General features: G+C 43.4%; 1 protein-coding gene across 5 annotated transcripts in view; it reads left to right on the forward strand.

Moving 5' to 3' along the window:
- LRRC41 (leucine rich repeat containing 41) overlaps positions 1–25,169 on the forward strand; it is a 53,178-nt gene that overhangs the window by 20,692 nt on the left and 7,317 nt on the right. For 4 of the 5 annotated variants that reach the window (XM_033915451.1, XM_033915452.1, XM_033915450.1 and 1 more), the window contains 4 exons: positions 3,060–3,224; positions 10,129–10,227; positions 17,138–17,260; positions 20,692–20,767. In XM_033915451.1, coding sequence (XP_033771342.1) covers positions 3,060–3,224; positions 10,129–10,227; positions 17,138–17,260; positions 20,692–20,767 — 463 coding nt within the window. The remainder of the gene's footprint in view (positions 1–3,059; positions 3,225–10,128; positions 10,228–17,137; positions 17,261–20,691; positions 20,768–25,169) is intronic. The other variant, XM_033915454.1, reaches the window with a different exon arrangement.

Raw genomic sequence — 25,169 nt, forward strand, 5'->3', positions numbered from 1 at the left:
CACTCAATTCTCCAGTGCCCACCGCTTTGAATGTCAGCTTTGAAATGCCAAAGTGACAAAAAGGCAGTGTACAAGTCTATTCCCTTTCCAACAGGGGTCTACCCAGGTCACAAGCACCAGGCAGAAACCGAAAGAGTAGCAACATTCCAGAGCTGAGATTGTGATGTCATAATGCCTCATTCCACCAATGCCTAAGAGCCAACCTCTTGGGATGTCACAATGGCTTCATTGTCCTATACTTGACTCACATAAGAATAGCCATATTGGGACAGACTGAAGGTGGGGCTCACTGGTAGAGCTGTTGCCTCTTCACCCAGAGTTGTGAGATCAAATCCCAGTGCTGCTCCTTGTGACCCTGGGCAAGTCACTCAATTCTCCAGTGCCCACCGCTTTGAATGTCAGCTTTGAAATGCCAAAGTGACAAAAAGGCAGTGTACAAGTCTATTCCCTTTCCAACAGGGGTCTACCCAGGTCACAAGCACCAGGCAGAAACCGAAAGAGTAGCAACATTCCAGAGCTGAGATTGTGATGTCATAATGCCTCATTCCACCAATGCCTAAGAGCCAACCTCTTGGGATGTCACAATGGCTTCATTGTCCTATACTCGACTCACATAAGAATAGCCATATTGGGACAGACTGAAGGTGGGGCTCACTGGTAGAGCTGTTGCCTCTGCACCCAGAGGTTGTGAGATCAAATCCCAGTGCTGCTCCTTGTGACCCTGGGCAAGTCACTCAATTCTCCAGTGCCCACCGCTTTGAATGTCAGCTTTGAAATGCCAAAGTGACAAAAAGGCAGTGTACAAGTCTATTCCCTTTCCAACAGGGGTCTACCCAGGTCACAAGCACCAGGCAGAAACCGAAAGAGTAGCAACATTCCAGAGCTGAGATTGTGATGTCATAATGCCTCATTCCACCAATGCCTAAGAGCCAACCTCTTGGGATGTCACAATGGCTTCATTGTCCTATACTTGACTCACATAAGAATAGCCATATTGGGACAGACTGAAGGTGGGGCTCACTGGTAGAGCTGTTGCCTCTTCACCCAGAGTTGTGAGATCAAATCCCAGTGCTGCTCCTTGTGACCCTGGGCAAGTCACTCAATTCTCCAGTGCCCACCGCTTTGAATGTCAGCTTTGAAATGCCAAAGTGACAAAAAGGCAGTGTACAAGTCTATTCCCTTTCCAACAGGGGTCTACCCAGGTCACAAGCACCAGGCAGAAACCGAAAGAGTAGCAACATTCCAGAGCTGAGATTGTGATGTCATAATGCCTCATTCCACCAATGCCTAAGAGCCAACCTCTTGGGATGTCACAATGGCTTCATTGTCCTATACTTGACTCACATAAGAATAGCCATATTGGGACAGACTGAAGGTGGGGCTCACTGGTAGAGCTGTTGCCTCTTCACCCAGAGTTGTGAGATCAAATCCCAGTGCTGCTCCTTGTGACCCTGGGCAAGTCACTCAATTCTCCAGTGCCCACCGCTTTGAATGTCAGCTTTGAAATGCCAAAGTGACAAAAAGGCAGTGTACAAGTCTATTCCCTTTCCAACAGGGGTCTACCCAGGTCACAAGCACCAGGCAGAAACCGAAAGAGTAGCAACATTCCAGAGCTGAGATTGTGATGTCATAATGCCTCATTCCACCAATGCCTAAGAGCCAACCTCTTGGGATGTCACAATGGCTTCATTGTCCTATACTTGACTCACATAAGAATAGCCATATTGGGACAGACTGAAGGTGGGGCTCACTGGTAGAGCTGTTGCCTCTTCACCCAGAGTTGTGAGATCAAATCCCAGTGCTGCTCCTTGTGACCCTGGGCAAGTCACTCAATTCTCCAGTGCCCACCGCTTTGAATGTCAGCTTTGAAATGCCAAAGTGACAAAAAGGCAGTGTACAAGTCTATTCCCTTTCCAACAGGGGTCTACCCAGGTCACAAGTACCAGGCAGAAACCCAAAGAGTAGCAACATTCCAGAGCTGAGATTGTGATGTCATAATGCCTCATTCCACCAATGCCTAAGAGCCAACCTCTTGGGATGTCACAATGGCTTCATTGTCCTATACTTGACTCACATAAGAATAGCCATATTGGGACAGACTGAAGGTGGGGCTCACTGGTAGAGCTGTTGCCTCTTCACCCAGAGTTGTGAGATCAAATCCCAGTGCTGCTCCTTGTGACCCTGGGCAAGTCACTCAATTCTCCAGTGCCCACCGCTTTGAATGTCAGCTTTGAAATGCCAAAGTGACAAAAAGGCAGTGTACAAGTCTATTCCCTTTCCAACAGGGGTCTACCCAGGTCACAAGCACCAGGCAGAAACCGAAAGAGTAGCAACATTCCAGAGCTGAGATTGTGATGTCATAATGCCTCATTCCACCAATGCCTAAGAGCCAACCTCTTGGGATGTCACAATGGCTTCATTGTCCTATACTCGACTCACATAAGAACATAAGAATTGCCGTACTGGGACAGACTGAGGGTGTGACTCATTGGTTGAGCTGCTGTCTCTGCCACCAGAGGTTGTGAGATCAAATCCCAGTGTTGCTCCTTGTGACCCTGGGCAAGTCACTTAATCCTCCAGTGCCCACCACTTTGAATTTCAGTAACAAAAAGGCAGTATACAAGTCCCTGTTTCCCTTCCCTTTTGCATTCTGCAGGGGAAGCCAAAGATTGAAGTCCCTCTCCTACCTTTTTGGAGACCAGAAATTTGAAGGGGTTTGTAGGACATGCTCTCCAGTGCTCTGGTGTTTTCACTTCTCAGTTCTCTAGGCTTCCAGCTGAGAGGGCTGAATGAGTGGTTCCCTCTGAGGCTTTCAGATACACTCCGCTGTAGTCACTGCTTGTGGTCAGCAACCACCAAGGCGACTTACTGAAAACCTGTTTCTGAGCAATTGGTTGCACGTGTATTCTGTCTGACCACAACCCAGTCATTCAAGATGTGGTTGATGTTCTCCTTGGAGGCAAAACTGTTAGCTTAGTTGACGATAATTCTACCTAAGATGAGAAAATGAGTCCATCAACACAAAGAACATTGTCTATGTTGTTGATTTTTCCCTTTAGCAAACCAGCTGAAACAGTTGGAGATCCAGTTTCCACGAGGGCTGCTGAAACCTAAGCATTTGCTGTCTCTGCTGGGAGCGTCCTCGTCCCTGGAGAAGCTCATCTTGGACAGCGCTACATTTCCATCCCCTGAGGACTTGCGGGTTGTGCTGCGTGCGCTGTCAGGTATATGTCTCTACCGCTTCACTCGTCCTAATCTCAGACAAATCACTTTCTTTATCGTCTCTCCAGAATGGCACAAACGGATGGGTTTACGCTCCTTTGCCAGGAGGTAGACACTGAGAACACACTGAATTCTAACAGTACAAGTGGGCTGTGCAGTCCTTCCTACAATTAGTCTGTTCTTCAGCGTCCCTCCAGACCGGCACAGAAATGGATGGGTTTATGCTCCTCTGCCAGCAGGTGGAGACAGAGACATTAATTTTTGGCTATAGTACAAGTGGGCTGTGCAGTCCCTCTTACATTCGGTCTTTTCTCAGTCTCCAGCAAGTGGAGTGGCAAGATAGTGCAGTCTGTGCTGAGGTTTGTTTTGGGCCTGTTGGATCTGATTTAAGGAATCGTTCTTGTCCCTTTTGTTGTCTGGACAGAGCTTGGGAAGATAGTTCAGTCTGTGCTGAGGTTTCTTTTGGGCCTGTTGGATCTGATTTAAGGAATCGTTCTTGTCCCTTTTGTTGTCTGGACAGAGCTTGGGAAGATAGTTCAGTCTGTGCTGAGGTTTCTTTTGGGCCTGTTGGATCTGATTTAAGGAATCGTTCTTATCCCTTTTGTTGTCTGGACAGTGCTTGGGACCCTCTCGGGGAGGGGGGGGTGCCACAGTCAAAAGAGTCGAATCCCTCCCACCATTTTCCCCACCTCCCCAGGTTTTCTGAATTCAGAGGAACCTCAACTGTACTTCTGGCCACATGTTCGGCATAGACTACAGTTTAGAGTGCCTGTGGGGTCTGCTCTCTTGAGACAGCTAGTTTAGCTGGGAGAAGTTTAAAAAAAAGACACAAGAAATAATTGGTGTTGCTGTACGTGGGTTTTTGGCGCATTCAGTTCGAGCTCTTAAAAAAAAAAAAAGCAGCGCAAGTGTGTTTTATGTGGGCAACAACGGTGGATGCAGCTGGCGGGTGCGCAGTGTGTTGAGAGGGACCTGGCTTCAGACTCCCATTTGCGCGCTCACCACTCATCAGCGGGAGGCGCTGGTGACGTCCGGGCCTCTCCTGCCGCCCATGCTGGGGTTTCCTCAGCTGCTAGTGGTCTGGCAGATTTGGGGCTGCGGACTGCCGGGGAGGCTGGGGATTCCCTTGTTGCTGTGGCTGCTAGTGGTTTCTCTGTAGTGACAGGGTCGAGTTTGGCTTCGGTGCCGTGCATTACTTCAGCTGACGGTTTAGCAACGGCCCTTCCCTCGGTTTTGACGGGAAGCACATCCATTTTGCCCACTGCCTCAGGTGACCTTCCTCCTGCCTTAGAGAGACAGGAACAGGTCTTAAATGTGTCTTCTGCTCCTGCTATAAATTCTGGACTGCCGCCAGAGTTGTGCCCTGATTTTATGTTAACAGACTCAGTCAAAAAATAAGTAGGGAAACTACCAAATAAATGACATCGTAAGGAATATAGAGATCAAAAGAGACTAAGCATCAAAAATTGAGGATCTGTAAATAATATACTGTGTTTCCCTGAAAATAAGCCCTAGTCCCGGGATTCACCGGCAGTTTCCCTTCCCTCCCTCTCCTTGTGCAGCAGAACACTCCCCCCCCCGAGCACCCGCACCTGCCGCACAGCCAAATCTCCATCCTTCACACCCTCCCATCGGAATCCCGCCACGAGCCTTACTTACCTCCCTAAGCAGCGTCGGTCCGGCAGCACTCCTAAAAGGCTGCTTCGGCCTTGTCCGCCCATGAATTCACAGCTGCGTTACTGATGATGTCATATGTGTGGGAGTCGAAATGCAGTCCTTGTTTCTGCTTACTGCTTTCCTTCGCTTAACGGCTGGAAAAAGCCGCCGCACATTTAAAAAGAGTATGGTAACGTCACCCCATGAATATGGAGGGGGGAGACCTGCATGTCAGCTGATTCCGACGTACTGTCAAAGGAGAAATGGAGGCGGGAACTATAAAAATGCTAATCTGTGCTCCAGCTATAGATATGAAAAAATAAATGCAGATAGTTTGGGGCACAGTCATTTTTTTAAATTGCTTTGGGGTCCGTTGGTATTTTATATTACTTCACTATAGCAGGTCTTTGATTATAAGTCAATTTTGTTTAGTTTCATACACATCCAAGGAAGGGTGGGTGGGGGGGATATTTCTGTCCTAATTTGACCTTAGCATATTTACACTTGGGGTGGGTGGGGGAGAAAATGATTGGTTATGTATAATTATAAGGTGAATGTGCTTATATTGGCATATTATATGGTTTTTAAAAAAATAATTCTTTATTGATTTTCCATACTTCAAAAGTACAATTTTAAGCGGCAGATTTCTGCCTCTCAGTGGCCACAAATTTGGTCTTGGAGAATGAGATGTACAGTGTCAGCATTTATGAGGCAAACTTGGTTCTTTTTGTTGAATAGAACATTTTGGACCCCTGTTCGTTTACAAAAAATAGATAGCTCTAAGTCTAATAGATGCTGGCATTGTAATCTGGAAGGGACATTGGACCATTTACTTTATTATTGTCCCTGCATTAAAAATTTTTGGAATTCAATTTGGTCTCAAGTAAATTCTCTATTAGAAAACCATGTGGAGATAAGAGAATATTATATGTATCATTGTTGATTATTAAGTGATATATTTATGGTTATTTGTATGGATATGTTATCACACTTATTATAAGTTTAAAAATGAATAAAAATTTAAATTAAAAAAAAAAAGAAAACCATGTGGCTTTATCCTATGATACTATTCTGTTTGGCATGTCTGTGAGGAAAAAAAGTCAGATTTCATCGCATAATAACAAACTTTTATTAATAATGACAGGGGTTGCAATTCAGCATATTACTAATAATTGGAAAAATTATATTAATCTTTTTGGTGGAATTCACTTTGTCATATTTATAAAATGGAAAGAGCAATTGCGTTGCAGAAAGAACATAAGCGTTGCCTCTGCCGGGTCAGACCAGGGGTCCATCGTGCCCGGCAGTCCGCTCCCGCGGCGGCCCCCCAGGTCCATGACCTGAAAGTGTTCCCTACCTAACCTAAAATATCCATACCCTATTCGCTCAATGTCCTGTAAGGTAAACCTCTATCTGTACCCTGTTATTCCCTTTGCTTCCAGGAAATCATCCAGTCCCTTTTTGAACCCCAGAATTGTACTCTGTCCTATCACCTCTCCGGGAAGCGCGTTCCAGGTGTCCACCACCCTCTGAGTGAAGAAGAACCTCCTTGCATTCGTTATGAATCTGTCTCCTCTCAGTTTTTCTGAATGACCTCTTGTTTTAGTTGTCCCTGCTAGTCTAAAGAATCTGTCCCTCTCCACCTTCTCTATGCCCTTCATGATTTTATAAGTTTCTATCATGTCCCCTCTCAGTCTCCGCTTCTCCAGGGTAAAGAGCCCCAGCCTGTCCAACCGTTCGGCATATGAAAGGTTCTCCATACCCTTTATCATCCTCGTTGCCCTCCTCTGGACCCTCTCGAGTATTGCCATGTCCTTCTTGAAGTATGGCGACCAGTATTGGACGCAGTATTCCAGATGTGGGCGCACCATTGCTCGATACAGTGGCAGGATAACTTCTTTTGTTCTGGTAGTGATACCTTTTTTGATAATGCCCAACATTCTGTTCGCTTTTTTTGAGGCCGCTGCACATTGTGCCGCCTGCTTCATTGTGTTATCCACCAATACCCCCAGATCTTTTTCTTGGATGCTTCCCCCGAGTACCCTCCCTCCCATCGTATAGCTGTACATGGAGTTCCCCTTCCCTATGTGCAATACCTTACATTTTAAGAAGATCTGGGGGCCATTAGAAAGTTATTGCAATGAGTGAACATCATTTTCCTTTGCTAGGTATATATATTTATTGGGGGGGGGGGGTTTGGGGAGAAACATTTTATTCTAATTTAATATGATATGTTTCATTTGAAATATGTTTATTTATAATAATTGAGGGTGGATGGGTGGGTTGGGTGGTAATTTTTATGTTTTATGATTATTTGAGTAAGATTTTCAAGTGTTATATGTTTGTTATGTACTGGTATAATTGTGTACACTTGTTGATTGTTTTAAAATGAATAAAGAATTAAAAAAAAGTGCAATACATGAATATATAACACATAAAACCTCAATTTAAGCACATCCACTTACAATTATATATAGAACCACTCATTTTCTCCCCCCCCACTCAATGATTATACATTAAAAAATAGCAACATTTATTTGCCCAGTAACCTTACCCTTTTCATATTAATAATATCTTCCCACCTTTCCTCCCACCCCAAGTGTAAGTACTCTAGGGTCATATTAGGACAGAAATATCCCCCCCACCCTATTTTGGATGTGTATGAAAGTAAACAAAACCTGACTTATAATCAGACACCTGCTATAGAGAAGTAACATACGATGCCAACAGACCCCAAACCAATTGAAAAAGAATACTGTGCCCCAGACTTTCTGCATTCGCTCTCATATCCATAGCTGGAGCACAGATTAGCCCACCAGAAAGGGAAATTCAGACGATTATAGTTTTTCAAGTTTCAGGTTATCATCTGCATGGCTATTATATGTTGTATATTCATGTATTGCACTATTGAAGTATGGAAAATCAATAAAGAATTACAAAAAAAATAAAAAATTCACTTTTAAGCCCTCCAGGATGAATAGTGTGTAATTTAAAGATAAAGCACTGTTCCCATGCCCTCAGTATATGAGCCAAATCACCACCTCTATTCAACCTAGGGATGTCCAAAATAGAAAAACAAAGGTTGTAAGCTGCATGCTACTTGCCCATCCAGTGCTGGACCAATGGGGCATCTAATTTGCCCGTACGTATTTTACTTAAATGCTCTGCAGTAGCATTTGGTTCGGCTGGTTTAGCTGGCGAACTGTGGGGGGTTCTGAAAGGTTCTTGTTCTAATCAGTATCCAACAGTGTTCCCTGTACAGATTTAGGACTATTCCTTGGTCTTCTCCATGTGAGTGTGGAGTTTTATGGTCTTTTTCAGCCTAGTTGATTTCTGCTTGGCTGTTCGTAAAGACTGATTGGAAGAGGGACTGCACAGTCCACTTGTATTGTAGCCAGAAGTTAATGTCTTAGTCGCCACCTGCTGGCAGAGGACCATAAAGCCATCTGTTTCTGTGCCGGTCTGCAGGGATTCAAAGAGAGAAAATTAACAGGTAAGGATCTAATTTCTCCTTCTCAGTCTCCAGCAGGTGGAGTGGTAAGCCTGTGCAGTCCTGTTCTATTTTTCTAGGCCTTTCCTTAGGAACTTTTGGAGAGGATAGGCAAGGGCTTTTATTTTTTCTGGCCTTTTGGTTGCCGGACTTAGGCGGCTGAGTCCCTCCCTCACCTTCCCTTTTTTATTTAGAGGTGAGTCAGCTGTACGCCTTGCCATGGGACAAAGACTAGAGCTTGGAGAGCCAGTGAAATCTGCTCCTTTAAATCTTAAAATTTAATTGGGAACCCCCCCCCGAGACAGAGCCATTCAGTTTTTACTTATGCCAATTTGAAGGGAAGGTTTCAATTATTAATTTTTCTCCCTTCTAGCTAACCGGCCTGTCTCATGGTTTACAATGAGCACTTCTCGGCTGAAGAAGTGCTCAGTGTGCTTCTGCCAAATTCTCAATGTGGCTGGTGTGTGTTCTTTTTGTTCGTGGCTGCACGAAGGGGAACCCTCGTTGAGGTCGGCGTCTGGTGCTGGCTAGAGAGATTCCCTGGTGGCCGTGAAGGGAAAGTTGGCTGCTGGCGGTGGGGACGCCCAGGATTCCCCAACTGCCTACGGCTTTGGGGCGTCCCCAGCCATTGTGGCTGCTGCCTGCAGGGAGGCCCGTGGTTCCCAGTCTACCGTGTATACTGGGGATTCCTTTGCCCTGGTGTTGGGGTTTTCTGGGGATTCCCTTTTTGCGGCTGGTTCTTTTCAGGCCTTATCAGTTCTTTAAACCTTGAGGGAGCCTTTTTTCAGCGGGTTTTTCCTTTTTGGCAGGAAATTCTGCCATTCCACTCTGGGTCAGGTGAATTACTGGGCCGAGTCTTCTCGTGTGTCGCCGGTGGGATATCTATGAGGCTGCAGTTTGGTCTTCTCTGCATTCTTTTGTGCATCACTACAGGATGGACGTTCAGGCACATTGGGACGCGGTTTTTGATGAGCGTGTTCTTATGGCGGCCCTTTCGGGGTCCCACCCGTGATGGATACTGCTTTGGTATGTTTCATCCATCTCCGCCAGTCTGGAGGGATGATAAAGAAGGAGAAATTAGGTTCTTACCTGTTAATTTTCTTTCTTTTAGTCCCTCCAGACCGGCACAGAACCCACCCAGTATTTGTTCATGATGATGCGAAGAGTCATTTTTTTTCTCAGTGATGTGATCTGGTGATTTTGGATTTGGGATTGGTTTTTTTGGGTTTTTTTGCCTTTTCTTTTTCTGGGGAGAGTATATAGTTATTGTGGAGCAGTGACATCTAGTGTCGTTGGCGAACTGTAGGTTCAGTTTTGGTTGCCTGTTCTGATCCTTCTCCAACAGCTGAGTTTTCTTTCAAGTTGGAATACATTTAAAAAAAAAGTCCAACTGGACTGTTTGTATGGTTCCTGCTTGGCTATTCTTCAGATTGATTATAGGAGGGACTGCACAGCCCATTTGTACTGTTAGAATTCAGTATGTTCTCAGTCTCCACCTGCTGGCAGAAGAGCGTAAGCCCATCCGTCTGTGGCGGACTGGAGGGACTAAAGAAAGAAAATGATCAGGTAAGAACCTAATTTCTCCTTATATCCTGGTGCATCAGGTATCTGTGTGCACTATAAGCTCTTCATGGAAGGGACTCTTTCTTCTTGTATGTAGCTTGCACAGTGCTCAGTATACCCTGTTGGTACTATGTACAAATGAAATATTGTATAAATGACCTTAAATAAGATAAAAGGTGTGTGTCCTTTCCCTGCAGAATTAAATCCAACACTGAAGAAACTGTACTTGCATGAGCTGAATCTGAGTGGTTGCAAGAGCGAGGTGCTCCTCCTGCTTCAAAGCTCCACTTTGGAAGGTGCAGTAACCCCTCCCTGTCCCTTTGTTAACTGAGGTCAAGGTGGCTATGTGACCCAGTGGTTAGGGATTCGCTGACTGAGTTCAGAGGGGGGAAATTTTGTTTAGGCTCAGATGACATAAGATGCTAAATACCTGAAATTCTCCAGTTACCAGGGGCTACACTAGTGAAGACTCCCTCATTTTAATCTCCAAAGGATGTGCAAAAGTAGGGTGTGTGCCTGTTGCATTTAAGTAGGGCTTCCTTTGGAGGTAAAAAGGAGCGAACTGTCACTAGTGCCCCTCGGTGACTCTTTAGATGGCTGTGATTAATACATGGCCGGCTCAAGAGATTACGGTCCCTCCTCCCTCCCCTGATGCTACCATCCAGTCCTGGCAAGATGTGATGTCATAGGCCAGCATCAGAGGAGGGAAGTGCTGCTCTTTGCTACGCTGATGCTGGCCCATGAAGCTGCACCCTGCCTGGACAGGGCAGCAATGTCAAGAGGGAGGAGGGAAGCCGCAGGGTAGCTTGACTTATGGACCAGTGACGTCATGACCCTGAGCCTCACCTGGTCCATAGGTTAAGCCGGCCCTAATACAGTGATTACCTGTATCATAGGTTTGCTTTCACTGTAATGTGCAGGAATTTAGGGATTTACCCTCTAATTCTAGACAGTGTATCAAATGTTAAGTGCCAGAATCAGGGTGAAATGGCATTTTAGACGCCTAAGTGCACTTAGATGCTTTTCTGTAACTTGGCCCCTAAATGTGGTAGTGCATATCTGCAAGGGAGCGTTCATAAGGAAGGCAAACCACAGAGTGCTGGGATTCTTTATTTGTCTAATAAAAGACTTAACACGTACATGTTTTGGACCAGTGACCTGCTTTAGGAGTCTGACTGGAAATTATGAACCTAAAGGACCAGCAACTATAGTTGTTCCCTTATTGTTGTGCAACCTCAAAAAATACCGAGGTTGTGATGACTGTCTACAAGTTGCATGCAAACTTCTATGTCTGAAAACGCATTTGTGTATAGTAAAACTGAAAAAAAACAAACCCAAAATGTAGATGGAAGGAAGACCAAACGGCAGTCAATATGGTTAATGACTGAGGTGAAAGAAGTTATTACAGCTAAAAAAGAATCCTTCAGAACATGGAAGAAGGATGCGACTGAAAATAATTGGAAACAACACAAGGAATGACAAGTCAAATGCAAGGTGCTAATAAGGAAGGCTAAGAGAGATCTTGAAAAGAAGATTGCGTTGGAAGCAAAAACACACAGTAAAAACTTTTAGGTATATTAAAAGCAAGAAGCTAGGAAGAGAATCATTTGGACCGCTAGACGACCGAGGGATAAAAAAGGCTTTCAGGGAAGACGGCATTAGTGGAGAGATTAAATTAATTATTTTTCTCAAGTTTTCACCAAGGAAGACGTGGAGGAGTTACCGGTGCCAGAAGTGGTATTCAATTCTGTCAGGTCTTCAAGATTTCCCAATGAAGATGCATGAGATTAATTTATGTATACTAGTTCCATTGTATGCAAATATATCTCATGCATATTCATTGTGGAAATCTTGAAAACCCAGGTGGGTTGTGGAAGAGTGATTAGTGCAGTAGGTCTAGAACCCAGAGCATAGAATACGTAAACCACATTGGTTGTACCACAGGAAGGTGGTATAGCAAGTCCATGACGATTTACCCTTACCTCAAGGACTGTGGTTGACCACCTCTGCTATAACAGATTAGGTACGTGCCAAACGAACCTGATTTAATTTTTTGATTGGGTGACCAGAGAGCTGGATCGAGGACATATGCTAGATGTAATTTACTTGGATTTCAGCAAAGCCTTTGATACAGTTCCTCATAGGAGGCTGTTGAACAAACTTGAAGGGCTGAAGTTAGGACCCAAAGTGGTGAACTGGGTCAGAAACTGGCTGTCGGACAGACGCCAGAGGGTGGTGGTTAATGGAAGTCGCTCGAAGGAAGGAAAGGTGACTAGTGGAGTCCCTCAGGGTTCGGTGCTGGGGCCAATCCTGTTCAATATGTATGTAAGTGACATTGCTGAAGGGTTAGAAGGAAAAGTGTGCCTTTTTGCAGATGATACCAAGATTTGTAACAGAGTAGACACCGAAGAGGGAGTGGAAAATATGAAAAAGGATCTGCAAAAGTTAGAGGAATGGTCTAATGCCTGGCAACTAAAATTCAATCCAAAGAAATGCAGAGTAATGCATTTGGGGATTAATAATAGGAAGGAACCGTATATGCTGGGAGGAGAGAAGCTGATATGCACGGACGGGGAGAGGTACCTTGGGGTGATAGTGTCCGAAGATCTAAAGGTGAAAAAACAGTGTGACAAGGCTGCTGCCAGAAGGATGCTAGGCTGTATAAAGAGAGGCATAGTCAGTAGAAGGAAGAAGGTGTTGATGCCCCTGTACAGGTCATTGGTAAGGCCCCACTTGGAATATTGTGTTCAATTTTGAAGACCGTATCTGGCGAAGGACGTAAGAAGACTTGAGGCGGTCCAGAGGAGGGCGACGAAAATGATAGGAGGCTTGCGCCAGAAGACGTATAAGGAGAGACTGGAAGCCCTGAATATGTATACCCTAGAGGAAAGGAGAGACAGGGGAGATATGATTCAGACGTTCAAATACTTAAAGGGTATTAACGTAGAACAAAATCTTTTCCAGAGAAAGGAAAATGGTAAAACCAGAGGACATAATTTGAGTTTTCAAGTTTCAAGTTTTATTTAAATTTGATAATTCGCTTATTACCATCTAAGCAAGTAACATTAAAAGAAAAAATATAAAACATACAACATTAAAATATATATTGTACTACATTAAAAGGGGGTATTCGACAGACTGACATTACGGACTGACTAAGATACATTAGGAAAGAACAAAAGGAAATAAAAGTTACAAAGTGATGTTTCCCAGAGGGAAGAGAAAGAGTATCAGGAGGGGGGGAAAAACATTTGGATTAGGGTTCGATAAATGAAAAGAACTGTTTTTGGATGTTGAAAGTTAAGAAATAATGAATAAAAGAGGTATTTTAGAGATTAAAATGGGTTTTAAAAAGAAAAGTTTTTAGATTGGTTTTGAATAATTTAAGGTCTTTAATTTCTCTAATATATAAGGGAAGAGTATTCCAAGTGAGCGGGGCCATGACTGAAAAGATGTCATGACGTCTAGTCCCTATGATTTTTAGAGAAGGGACCATTAGCAGCCCTTGTGTGTCCGACCGCAGGGAACGATTCGAAGTGTAGGGAACTAGAAGCCGATCTATGAATTGTGGTTCATTGGTAGTTAATGTTTTAAATACTAATAGTGCTATTTTATATGTTATTCGTTGGTTAATGGGCAGCCAGTGTGATTCTATTAAAAAAGGTGTTACATGATCATATTTCTTTCCATTATGAATTATTTTAATTGCAGTATTTTGGATAATTTGTAGGCGTTTTTTTTCCTTTTGAGTGATATTTAACAGAAGTGAGTTACAATAGTCTAGTTTGGATATAACGAGGGAGTGTATTAAGGTATTTAAAGATTGCGGTTCTAAGTACTTAGACATTGAACGAATTAGACATAGACGATAAAAACAGCATTTAACTAAGTTGCTGACGTGTTCTTGGTAAGAGAATTTGTCGTCGATAATTACTCCTAATAACTTGAGTGAAGTGACTAATTCAATGGTTGTTTTGTCTATTAAAAAAGGGGTAGATAATATTAGTCCCTGTTTTGCTGGGAAGAGTAGAGCCTTAGTCTTAGATATATTTAAAGCTAATTTGTTTTGTGTGAGCCAGTTTTTGATTTTTTCTAATTTTTGATTGATTTGAATTATTTCGTTAGGGTTTTCGGGGTTGAATGGATGTATTAGTTGTATATCGTCAGCGTAGGCATAAGTGGAGAAACCTATAGATTGACTGAGACTAAGTAATGGTGAGAGAAAGATATTAAACAACAGAGGGGACAGAATTGAGCCCTGAGGGATTCCGTAATTGTGTGAAAAAGGTTTGGAGTTTGCATTGTTGAAATGTACCGTCGAAGATCGATCAGATAGAAAAGAGGTGAACCACTGTAGTGCCAAATCGCTAACGCCTATAGATAGAAGCCTGTCTAAAAGAAGAGAGTGGTCAATGGTATCGAATGCTGCCGAGAGGTCAAGGGAGAAAAGAATAACTGAGTTGTGATGATCGAGATTATAGATAATATTGGTAGTGAGACCAATTAATGAATATTCAGTACTGTGATTTTTCCTAAAACCGGTTTGATTGGGGTGCAATACGTTTGTGGATTCAACAAAATCCGATAGCTGGTTAAATATCACCCTCTCGGTGATTTTTGCTAAAAAAGGAATATTTGCAATGGGGCGGTAATTCGAAGGGTGTTCAAGACTGGTTTTATGATCCTTGATTATGGGAAGTATTGTAGCAGTTTTCCAGGATTTGGGTATTGTCCCGGAATTGAGACTTTTTGAGGTTGAGGGGTGGTAGATTCAAAGGCAATGTTAGGAAATTCTACTTTACGGAGAGGGTGGTGGATGCCTGGAATGCGCTCCCGAGAGAGGTGGTGGAGAGTAAAACTGAGTTCAAAGAAGCGTGGGATGAACACAAAGGATCTAGAATCAGAAAATAAGATTAAATATTGAACTAAGGCCAGTATTGGGCAGACTTGCACGGTCTGTGTCTGTGTATGGCCGTTTGGTGGAGGATGGGCTGGGGAGGGCTTCAATGGCTGGGAGGGTTTAGATGGGCTGGAGTAAGTCTTAACAGAGATTTCGGCAGTTGGAACCCAAGCACAGTACTGGGTAAAGCTATGAAGAAAAAATTAAAAAATTTAAATTGAATCAGGTTGGGCAGACTGGATGGACCATTCGGGTCTTTATCTGCCGTCATCTACTATGTTACTATGTACGCTCTTTAGTTATTATAGAATACTAGTTTAGGGCCAGTTTCTGTGTTGCCTGCTAGACCAGTACAGTTCTTCACTGATGGGTAATAGCTCATCATGATCAGCAGGTGGAGACTTTGGTATAGTACATAATAGCTGTCCCTCCCTACATTTCCGGTGCCTATCTATGATGTGAATCCTGCCTCCATAGGCGCTTTACACTGCCTATCACCACTTCTGGCGCCACTTTTTTTAGGTGCCTTGAAACTCAGTTAAAAACGCCATTGAAACGGTGTTTATACAGAGTTTGGCGCCCACTAGCGTCTAAAAAATTGGCGCAGGTTTGAGAATCCGGGCCTAAGTGCTTAGCTTTTGGCCACCTAACATTTCTCTTTCTTTATGGAATTGCCCCCATAGGTCTTCATTTAATGATTCTCTTGTGCCAGGAAGGACCTGTTTTTAACCCAATTGGCTGAGGTTCTCCAAGCCTTTTCACACAGGCTTGAAGTAAAAACAGTCTTAACAGTGAAAGAAGGAAAGTCTAATGCCATCTGCAGGATGAGTTGAGTACTTCACCCAAACTTTACCAATTGGCTGACGGGAGTCAGCTTGACATAGGATGATATGGAAGCTCAGGAAAGCTAAGAGTTGAGGCCATCACCGCACCTTAAGAATAAAGTGGATATTTAGTTTTGACTGTGGTATTACATACATTTATTTTCAATTCTGTCTGAAGTAATATCCATGCTAGGGTTAGGAAGCCTTCTGCCAGTCAGCCTTTCCACCATTGCTGTAAATGTGTGTTATAACTTGCCATGATGTTCTTAATGCTGTTAACTAGCGAGACCAGAGCTTGAATGTACTGTTCATTAATTGCCGTGAAGCTTTTATGAATGGGAGTCTGGTTTCTCAGGTTCTGCATTTTGAGTTTTCATGGCACATTTCTTCCCTGTCCCTGGCAGCTATATATTGCATCTCTTAACAGAGCTGGGATAATCTCCTCTCCCAACCAGTTTTCTACTTTAAGAACATAGGAATTGCCGCTACTGGGTCAGACCAGTGGTCCATCGTGCCCAGCAGTCCGCTCACGCGGCGGCCCTTAGGTCAAAGACCAGTGCTCTAAATGAGTCCAGTCTCACCTGCGTACGTTCCAGTTTAGCAGGAACTTGTCCAACTTTGTCTTGAATCCCTAGAGGGTGTTTTCCCCTATGACATCCCTGGAGGGTGTTTCCCCCTATAACAGACTCCGGAAGAGCGTTCCAGCTTTCTACCACTCTGGGTGAAGAAGAACTTCCTTACGTTTGTACGGAATCTATCCCCTACAAACGTAAGGCATGGGATATCTTGAGCACTGTTAAAGGTTCTGGTGCAGCATTAGAGCTTGCTAATGAGCCTGTAACAAGATGTAAAATAATAACAATAATTATTTTATTCTTATATACCACCATACCGAAAAAGTTCTAGGCGGTTCACAACAAGCAGAGCTAGTACATGCGATGCAGATAAAATACAACAGATTAGAATAAGAGAAACTTATTAACAGTTAAGAAACAAAATGCATTTAAGATACAATGTAGATAAAATACATCAGATTAGAACAGGGATCTTAAAGTCCGTCCTTGAGGGCCGCAATCCAGTCGGGCTTTCAGGATTTCCCCAATGAATATGCATTGAAAGCAGTGCATGCACATAGATCTCATGCATGTTCATTGGGGAAATCCTGAAAACCCGACTGGATTGCGGCCCTCAAGGAGGGACTTTGAGGCCCCTGGATTAGAATAAAATAAAAACCTTATTGACAATTAAAAATTAGAATGCATGCAGAGCTTTTTGCTGGAAGGGAGGGACATGCAGTAGAGAAGAAAGAGTGAGGAGGTGAGCAAAGCATATAGCCACAAGAAAGGAGAGTTTGTGTGTGTTGTGCTTTGAAGGTGCCAGCTTTGATGTTTTCAGAGTTTAGATCTAGCATTAGCCCTCCAGGGAACAGGCATTTTCCAGACATGCTGACACATTTTGCATGCTTTTGTTTTGGCACGCTAGAAGTTACATTTTCGTTTTGCCAGCTCTTTGAAAGACGGCTGGATGGTTTTCTGATCGAACTTATCAACACCGTGAAGAAAAACCGAACTCTTACTATTCTGAACTTGCGAGGAAACCGACTGGGTAACGTTTCTACAATTCCGTTTCAAATATGCTTTTCCTTTGGGCTGATCAGGTTGCTCAACCATTCTGGGGCTTTTTGATAATCTGCCTTCTCAGATGGCTGAAGCTACTAAGTAGTACTACTACAAAACACACTTTCACAAGAAAGAAAGACAATGTCATATATGAATGTAGACAGTACTGCTTTAGTTCAAAGGGGTGTATTTCAAAAAATGGAGGAAAAGCCTCAGACGGAAGCCCTCCCACCACCACAATGGTGGATAAAGGTGGTTTTTCTTCTATCAACTTCGCATAGACAGCCCTGCTTAAAGTTTTTTACACTTGGGAGTGAAATAGAGGTTTTTTGCCAGTGAGGTTATCACCCAACCACCTTTATCCACCATTGTGGTGGTGGGAGGGCTTCTGTGAGGCTTTTCCTCCATTTTTTGAAATACACCCCTTTGAATTAAAGCAGTACTGTCTACATTCATATATGACATTGTCTTTCTTTCTTGTGAAAGTGTGTTTTGTAATTATATTGACTTTTCACATATCTGAGTTCTTTCTGCTGAAGCTACTACGTCGTACATTTAAAACGAATCACATAAGATATGTCTTCACTCAGTGCATCCCTTCCTAGAGAATGTGGTAAAAACGGCTAGCATAGCATGGTTAAAAAAGGTTTGGAAAAGTTCCTAAAAGATGGACTCGAGGAAGATCCACTATTTATAGCTACTAATCATTTCTGTAGCGCACTGTACACTTTATTTGCAGGTACTTTTTCAGTCCCTTATGGGCCCATAACACTGGTCAACAAAAAAAAAGTTTTTCTTTGCTACTGAGAACTTAAGAAGCGTTCTTAGTTAATTTAATGACACTAATTCCAGATCTGTAATTGAAATTCAGCACATCAGGTTTCTGAGATATACGTTATTGATTTTTAGAGCTCCCGTTCTAGTCTCGTGAGACCACGGGAACTCAAAGCACGGCTCAGGAGTGTAGGAAGATCGCTCCTGCCCTGCATCGCCACTAGACCACTAGGTAAGATCTGGGGGTGGGTCAGAGTCGGCCCTAAAGTTATTCACGGGCCGGCTCTGCCCCTAACCCCCACGAATACAGAGATGGAAGTGTATTGTGTTACAGAAACAGTAAAATACCGATGCTTCATGGTAGCATTAACAACGAAAATGACAAATCAAACTGACACATAACTTAAAAACAGGCTGTGATAGACGAAAACTGTTTTCAGATTTAGAATCAGCCTGTGGCTCTTGTTAAGGTACAGGTGACAGAATTCCAGTAGCAAAATGCTTGTTGACCAGTGTAATTTAAGGTGATTAAGTGACTTGCCCAGGGTCACAGGGAGCTGCAGTGGGATTTGAACCCAGTTCCCCAGGATCGCAGCCCGCTGTAGTAACCACTAGGCTAACTCTTCCATTGCTATTTCTGGGATAAGCAGCATAAAGTCGATTTCTCTTTTAGGATCTTGCTAGGTACTTGTGAACTAGATTTGGAAACAAGATATAGCGCTTGATTGACCTTTAATCTGTCCCACTGTGGTGATACTTATGCACTTAAGTAAATGTTGTTTATTTTTTTTGCCATGGGAGCAAACCCTGCATCCTCCAACTAAATCTGTCCCTATTTGATTTGTGGACAGGTTACATAGAATCATAGAAATAGACGGCAGATAAGGGCCAGGGCCCATCTAGTCTGCCCACCCCAATGACCCTCCCCTACCTTTCTCTGTGAATAGATCCCACGTGTCTATCCCATTTGGCCTTAAAATCAGGCACGCTGCTGGCCTCAATAACCTGAAGTGGAAGACTATTCCAGCGATTAACCACCCTTTCAGTGAAAAAGAATTTCCTTGTGTCCCCGTGCAGTTTCCCGCCCCTGATTTTCCACGGATGTGTGAAATGATGAAAGTTTTATTTCTACAACAGTGGTTCCCAACCCTATGCTGGAGGACCACCAGGGCTATCGGGTTTTCAAGCTAGCCCTAATGAATATGCATGGAGCAGATTTGCATGTCTATCACTTCCATTATACGCAAATCTCTCTCATGCATATTCATTAGGGCTACCCTGAAAACCCGATTGGCCTGGTGGTCCTCCAGGACAGGGTTGGGAACCACTGTTCTACAACATTACTTGTGGATAAGTAGTTTATTTGTAAAAATGTGGAGCATAAGTGAAATTGTATTATCTAGTCTGGAACCCTGGGCTTTACTTCAGATCTTTTATGTTTATTGCTTACTGGTAAGGGCAGGATCATCTGATTCTCTTTCTCCGCACCATAGGAGACAAAAAGGCTGCAATCTAGACCAGATTCTGTAAATGGCACCATTATCGACAGCTGCCAGTCGCATGTCATTCACGCACAGTGGCTTTTGTCAAAGGCAGGCGCTGGAAATCTAGACCAGGTTTGAAAGTCCGATTTGCGTCTTCATTGTGTCTAGAGGCACCTTAGAACGCATGAGGTTGTTTCAGGTGTTAACCATGCATTCTACGGTGCCTCTAGACGCGATGAAAGCACTGGTTGGTGCGAACATTTTTGTTTTAAAAGGGTTTTTAATTTGCTTCTAAATGGCTTTACCTATTAAGTTAGGTGCTGGTAGGGTGCTTACCGATTCATAACTTAAGGCGTTGTTTATAGAATATGGTCTTTTGTGACTTTCATGCAGTTGCTTTTAACAAAATTTAAACTACCCGTCAGTGTCTGCAATAGAGCCAGAAAAAGGCTGGGCCTACTGGGCCCTGATGCCTTTGATTGTGTAAGGCAGGGTTCTTAACCAGTCCTTGGAACGCACATAGCCAATCATGTTTTAAGGACACCCACAATGAATATGTATAAGAGAGATTTGCAAACAAATCTGTGGCTGTCCTGAAAACTTGACTGGGTTGAGAACCCCTGGTCATGAAAACATAAAGAGTTCTATACTGGGACAGACTGAAGGTCCATCAAGCCCAGTATCCTGTTTTCAACAGTGGCTAATTCAGGTCTCAAGTATCTGGCAAGGCCCCAGAACAGAAAAACAAATTTTATGCTGCTTATCCTAGAAATAAGCAGTGGAATTTCCCAACTCTGTCTTATGGACTTTTATTTAAAAAAAGTTATCCAAACTGTTTTTGAGTTGTTGTTTTTTTTTTTTAATCCTGCTAAGCTAACTGAAGAGCCCAGCACTTGCCTTTTAGGATCCTTACTCTTTTTTTCTACACCATTCTTTGACTATTAGGATTATTCTACTGAAACACAGAAAGTTTATCTTTTTTCCTATGGGAGACTATCGTGCAGGAATGGGTATTTATTTCAGCAGCATCCTGTAGGTACAACCCTTTATAACACTATTATGTGTAATAGTTGTGACTGACCCCTCCTCCACTCTGTGGTTCTCCTATGGTTTGTCCTATAAATACCAAACCACTGACCACATTCATATCTGTTTGTAGGGGATGAGGGACTTGTCTCACTGGCAGACATCTTTTCTGAAGATTCAGTGTCCTCTATTCAGCACATGGACATCAGGTACAGAACGTCTAATCTAATGGCATCTGAATTTCCAATGCAGGTTCAAGGCGATTTACAAGTTAAGAGGCCCATAAGGTAATACGGGTGATGTTAGTTACATCTCATCGATAAGTGAAGGTAATTCCTTGTGGGTAGATAGGAGGGTTAAAATCTAAGCGGTTTAAATATAAAAGGGGGGAAAACACTGTAAACCAGTGGTTCCCAACCCTGTCCTGGAGGACCACCAGCCAGTCAAGTTTTCAGGATAGCCCTAATGAATATGCAAATATCTCTCATGCATATTCATTAGGGTTAACCCAAAAACCTGACTGGCTGGTGGTCCTCCAGGACAGGGTTGGGAACCACTGCTCTAAACATCACTGAAACATAAGGAGAAGCAATAAGGAACAATTACAATAAAATCTAGGATATAGGAAAGAGGGGAGAAGGGAAAACCATTCTGTTCAGTTGTAAGCTTAGTTCTTTAAAGCTAAGAACAAAATGTCAGCGAAGTAGCCTTGAATGCTAGAAATGAACTTTCTGTACGAAGATCGAAGGTCAGGGAATTCCAGAGTAGGAACCATGACTGAAAACGAGGAATTGCTATGAACATCAAGAAAGAGTTGCCCAACAATTGTGGGACGTATTGAACTAAAAAGCTAAATAAAAAAGAAGGAGGACTGTTTAATATTTAAAAGGAATTTGGTAAGAGACAGGAAGAATATGCTCTGCTTTTAAAAGAGGCAACATGATCAAATTTGGAACGACGTATTTTGAACTAATTGTAACTGATGTTAACTGGTATTTTGGAAAACCAATAAAAATAAGAGTTGCAATAACCAAGTTTAGATACGACTAAAGAATGGTTGAAGAAATGAATAAATAGATCAAATTTTGTAAAGAAAGAACAGGAAGAGAGGTTGCGGTGCCGGTGTCAGCTGACTTGCAACTTCCTGTCACGTATGCTGGGACTCCTGCCTCCTGCAGGTATGTCTCCACAGCTTCAGACCAGCAGCGGCAGCTCTGTGTGCTTTTAACTTCGGCACACAGCTGCCCTTAAGGAGTAGTTTAGCCGCGGTTTCATGAGGCAGCCTCGGGGCCTTTGCTAGGTCGGCCCACCAAAGGCTGCCTCATGAAACCGCGGCTAAATTACTGCTTAGGGGCAGTTGTGTGCCGAAGTTAAAAGCACACAGAGCTGTTGCTAGGCTAAAGAGAGGAAACATTTGCTGGAGGGGGGGAAGGGGTACTGCTGGACAGGGGAGGAAAGAAACAGCTGGCAGGGAGATTAGAGGAGGGAAAGGAGTTAGGATGAAGGGGAGAGACAGAGGAATGAGAAAATAGAGATAGATTGATGTTGGAAAGGGGGTCAGATGAGAAATGAGAGAGGGACAAAGATGCTAGATCTGGCGTAGGAGAGATAAAAATGAAAGCAGAATGAATCATGTAAAAAGGAGAGAGGGGGCGCAGGCTAGATGGAAAGGGGAGAGGGGCATAAAAAGAAGGCAGATATCATATGAAGGGGCAGACGCTGGATGGAAGAGAGTGAAAAGACGATGAAAGCAGAAACCAGAAACGACAAAAGGTAGAAAAAATAATTTTATTTCTATCTTGTGATTAGAATATATCAGATTTGAAATATGTATCCTGCTAGAGCTGGTGTTAGACATAACTGCGGACTGCAAAGCCCAGGCAGTGCTTCTTTAGCTTCCAGCTGGCTTAGGGGGCAGCTGACCAGGGGGCAGTTGCCCTAGTTGCACTCCCCTAACACTATTCTTGTCATGTGTGACTGCGGTATTCTGTAGCATGGGAGATTCCGTCTATGGGGCACTGCAAAACCAGGCCGAAACAGTTAATGTAGAGGTAATGTGGTCAGCTCTGAAATCTACCCTACAAGAAGCAACCAACCTCTATATAAAAACAGTAAGCAAACGGCAGAGAAACAATAAACCTCAGTGGTTCTCTGCGGAGATCTCGGACCTCGTAAAAAAGAAGAAAAGAGCATTTATCTCCTGCAAACAATCAGAAACACTAGAAGCTAAAGAAGACTATCTGGCCAAGTCTAGAGCTATCAAAACAGCAGTCAGAGAGGCCAAACTCCGGATGGAAGAGAATCTAGCAAAGAACATTAAAAAGGGGGATAAATCCTTCTTCAGGTATATTAGTGACAGAAAAAGAAACACAGATGGGATAGTGCGCCTTAGGAAACCAGACGGGAACTATGTAGAATTGGACTCTGATAAAGCTGAACTACTCTCAGTCTTTACCTGCGAGGCGCCGGGATCCGGTCCACAGTTGCAGACAAGGGAAATCTTGGAAGACCCGTTTCAAAATTTTGAGTTTACGTTCAGCAGCGTCTACTATGAACTATCAAGGCTCAAAATGAACAAAGCCATGGGACCAGACAAACTACATTCAAGGGTGCTTAGGGAGTTGAGAGATGTCCTGGCGGAGCCGTTATCCATGCTCTTCAATCTTTCTTTAAGCACAGGAAGAGTCCCATTGGACTGGAAAACAGCTAACGTCATCCACTCCACAAAAAGGGTTGCAGGACGGAGGCTGCAAATTACAGACCGGTAAGTCTCGCATTGATAGTGTGTAAACTTATGGAAACACTAATCAAACACAAATTAGATACAATCCTGAACGAGGAGAATCTACGAGATCCCCATCAACATGGATTTACAAAGGGTAGGTCCTGCCAATCCAATCTAATCAATTTCTTTGACTGGGTAACGAAAAAGCTGGATATGGGGGGAATCCCTGGACGTCGTGTACTTGGACTTCAGTAAGGTTTTTGATAGTGTCCCACACTGCAGGTTATTGAGCAAGATGAGTTTGATTGGGATTAGGAGAAACATTGACTGCATGGGTTAAAGACTGGCTCAGAGGTAGACTTCAGAGGGTGGTGGTAAATGGTACTCTCTCCGCAACGTCGGAAGTGATCAGTGGAGTGCCGCAGGGCTCGGTCTTGGGTCCGATCCTATTTAATATCTTCGTAAGGTACCTTGCTCAGGGGCTTCGAGGTAAAATTACATTATTCGCTGATGACGCTAAACTATGCAACAGAGTAGGCAAAAAGCACAGTGCCCAACAGTATGGCGCAGGACCTACTCTTACTGGAACATTGGTCCACAACTTGGCAACTAAGTTTTAATGCCAAAAAGTGTAAGGTCATGCACCTTGGCAGCAGAAATCCATGCTGAACTTACACCCTAAATGGTGAGACCTTAGCAAGAACTGCAGCAGATATGCAGACTGCCAATCAAGTGGAGAAAGCTTAATCCAAGGCTAGACAAATGATGTATCCGTAGAAGTTTCGTCAGCCGGAAGCCCGAAGTTATAATGCCGTTGTACAGATCCATGGTGAGACCTCATCTGGAATATTGTGTACAATTCTGGAGACCACATTATCAAAAAAATGTGCTGAGAGTTGAGTCGGTTCAGCGAATGGCCACCAGGATGGTCTCAGGACTCAAGGATCTCTCGTATGAGGAACGGCTTGGTAAATTGCAGCTATAATCACTCGAGGAACGCAGAGAGAGGGGAGACATGATTGAGACATTCAAATATGTTTTGAGGTACAAGAAGATATCTTTTTCCTTAAAGGACCTACGGCAACAAGAGGGCATCCGTTGAAAATCAGGGGTGGGAGATTTCATAGCGACACCAGGAAGTATTTCTTCACCAAAAGAGTGGTTGATCATTAGAATGATCTTCCACTGCAGGTAATTGAGGCCAGCAGCGTACTAGATTTTAAGAAAAAATGGGATAAGCATGTGGGATCACTTCAAGGAAGAACTTAGGAGGGTGGGTCATTAGATTGGGCAGACTTGTTGGGCCGTGGCCCTTTTCTGCCGTCATGTTCTATGTTTCTATGATATTTCTGTGTACCATTCTGTAATAATTTGGCTTATTCAGTTTTCTTTATAGTAGAGGTGATATGTGTGAAGGGGAGGGGAGACAGGGGTTTTGTTGATCCTTGCTCTGTATTATTTGTGTTTATAAAATGACAATTGTACAGAATAATGTTTCTTTTTATACTTTAATAAAATACTTTCAATATAAAATCATAACTATTTGAGGCTTGTACGGATGGGATCAGATGTTTTGTGGGTCCGAGCTTGCTGGGACGGGGTGGAGATGGTTTTTTAAAATTTCAGTCTTAGTAGTTTGCCGGTCAACAAAATAATTCTTTTATTTCCGCCAGTTCCTAGGTGTAAAAAGGTTAGAAACATAGAAAGATGACGGCAGAAAAGGGCTACAGCCCATCAAGTCTGCCCACTCTACTGACCCACCCCATTAAGTCTGAGTGCTGATGACTTAGTTCCTAAGCTTGACCCTCTTAGGGATCCCATGTGGATGTCCCATCTATTCTTAAAGTCGAGCACGCTGGTGGCCTTGATCACCTGCACCGGAAGTT

The sequence above is a fragment of the Geotrypetes seraphini genome, chromosome 12, assembly GCF_902459505.1.
Source record: "Geotrypetes seraphini chromosome 12, aGeoSer1.1, whole genome shotgun sequence".
Lineage (NCBI taxonomy): Eukaryota > Metazoa > Chordata > Amphibia > Gymnophiona > Dermophiidae > Geotrypetes > Geotrypetes seraphini.